We start from the raw sequence: 1,710 nt of genomic DNA, 5'->3' as shown, positions 1-1,710 counted from the left end.
ATGGGTGTGTCAGAGGCCATGCGATTGGCACAGGATAGAGCAGGGTTTAGGGCTGTTGTACATAGGGTCGCTATGAGTCGCAAACGACTCAATGGCACATTAACAACAACCTGTCTCAAAGAAAATGATTTGACAAAAATACCTGATAGGCTGGATCTTATTAATTCTATATATTCCAGAATTTAGTGCCTATTGATTAGCACTTTATTTCCTTCTATCTTCACAGTCAGTGTTATAGGATAGATAAGGAAAAAAAAACAAGGCTCAGAAAGTTCTAGTTACTTGCTAAAGTTTATGTACCTGCATACTGCAGACCTTCATTTGTAGCCACATTTGCTTAATTTCAAATTTAAAATTTTGTTCAATACACTGAGTATGAAAGCCTTTAGAAAATCTCTTTCCACTATGAACACAACGTTCTCTAATTCTAAAAACCTCATTAATTTAAACTCTGTGGTCTGCAATTTTTCTAACAAATCATGGAAAGGTTCATTCAATCAACATTCACTAGAGATAAAAAGAAACAAATAGCCAAGGTCAAACAGGAAATGACTACAAAAGCACTTGTTATGGCTAATGAAAATTAATTATATAAATGACTCATTTTTTTATGTCTCTCCCCTTGCCCTAACAGAATGCCTGCAATATCAAAGAAATTTATAAAATCTGGAAAGGTTTTAAATACTATTTTTTAAAGTAAAAAAAAATAATTAAACATAATCAAGTAAGATTCTAAATTAAAATTAAACTTTCTCTGAAGTATATCTGTTGTTAAAGGAGTCTTGGTGGCACAAATGATTAAGGGCTTGACTTCTTACCAAATGAATGGGAGCTCATATTCTCCAGTTACTCTGGGAGAGACAGATGTGGTAGTTTCCATAAAAATTTACAGCCTTGGAAATCACAATTCAACTCTGTCCTATAGGGTCACTACGAGTCAGAATCAACTGAGTGGTAAAGGGTTTGGTTTTGAGGATATACTCGCTCCCAAAAAAGTATCAGACCTCTTTTGGTGAGGGAAAAAAACTAACAAAAAGTAAAAATGTTTTATATGCATTACTAAACATAAAAAAATATTTGGCTTTACTGTTCTTTTGTTCTTTGTTGTGTTGGTATTATGTGCTATCAAGTTGGAACCAACTCATAGCCACCTCCAGAAGGTTTTTAAGAGGTTGTAAATCACACAGGGCAAAGGAAGCTCTGGTGACCCAGTGGTAAGAAGCTGCACTGAATTGCAAAGGCAAGCAGTTTGAATCCACTAGCTGCTATGTGGAAGAATGGGCAGTCTACTCTCCAGTGATTTACTGCCTCTGAAAACCTGCTGGCTGGTCAGCTATGGGTTTGTTCCAACTCGGTGGCACACCACAAAAACAAAAAACAAATTACGTGGGAGGAGATTACCCATATTTTCTCCCATGGAGCAGCAGATGGATTCAAATTTCTCACCTTTGGTTGGCAGTCCACCTCCTTACTATTAGGCAATAAAGCTCCCTTTCCATTGTTTGGAAAAATGCAAAGGAAATAAAGTTTAAGTCATAAATGTTTCAGACAAAATATAAGATTTTACTTTTTGAAAGAGTTCCAGGTCTTCACTCACTGGCTTCGACGTTTCTTTGCATTTCAGTTGTGATTGCTTTTTCCAGTAATCTTTTGCATGCTGAATAAGATTATGTTTTTCAGTAGCTGGAGGTATAATTACCCCTTGTGTTG

General features: G+C 36.0%; 1 protein-coding gene across 1 annotated transcript in view; it reads right to left on the bottom strand.

Moving 5' to 3' along the window:
• Nucleotides 1-1,710, bottom strand: part of LOC102865708 (chromosome unknown open reading frame, human C3orf38) — an 8,615-nt gene that overhangs the window by 2,438 nt on the left and 4,467 nt on the right. The window contains exon 2 of the mRNA XM_006894144.1: nt 1,568-1,710. Coding sequence (XP_006894206.1) covers nt 1,568-1,710 — 143 coding nt within the window. The remainder of the gene's footprint in view (nt 1-1,567) is intronic.

The sequence above is a fragment of the Elephantulus edwardii genome, unplaced genomic scaffold, assembly GCF_000299155.1.
Source record: "Elephantulus edwardii isolate Elephantulus edwardi_28Jun2011 unplaced genomic scaffold, EleEdw1.0 scaffold00136, whole genome shotgun sequence".
NCBI lineage: Eukaryota > Metazoa > Chordata > Mammalia > Macroscelidea > Macroscelididae > Elephantulus > Elephantulus edwardii.
This window is presented reverse-complemented; position numbering and strand designations above follow the sequence as displayed.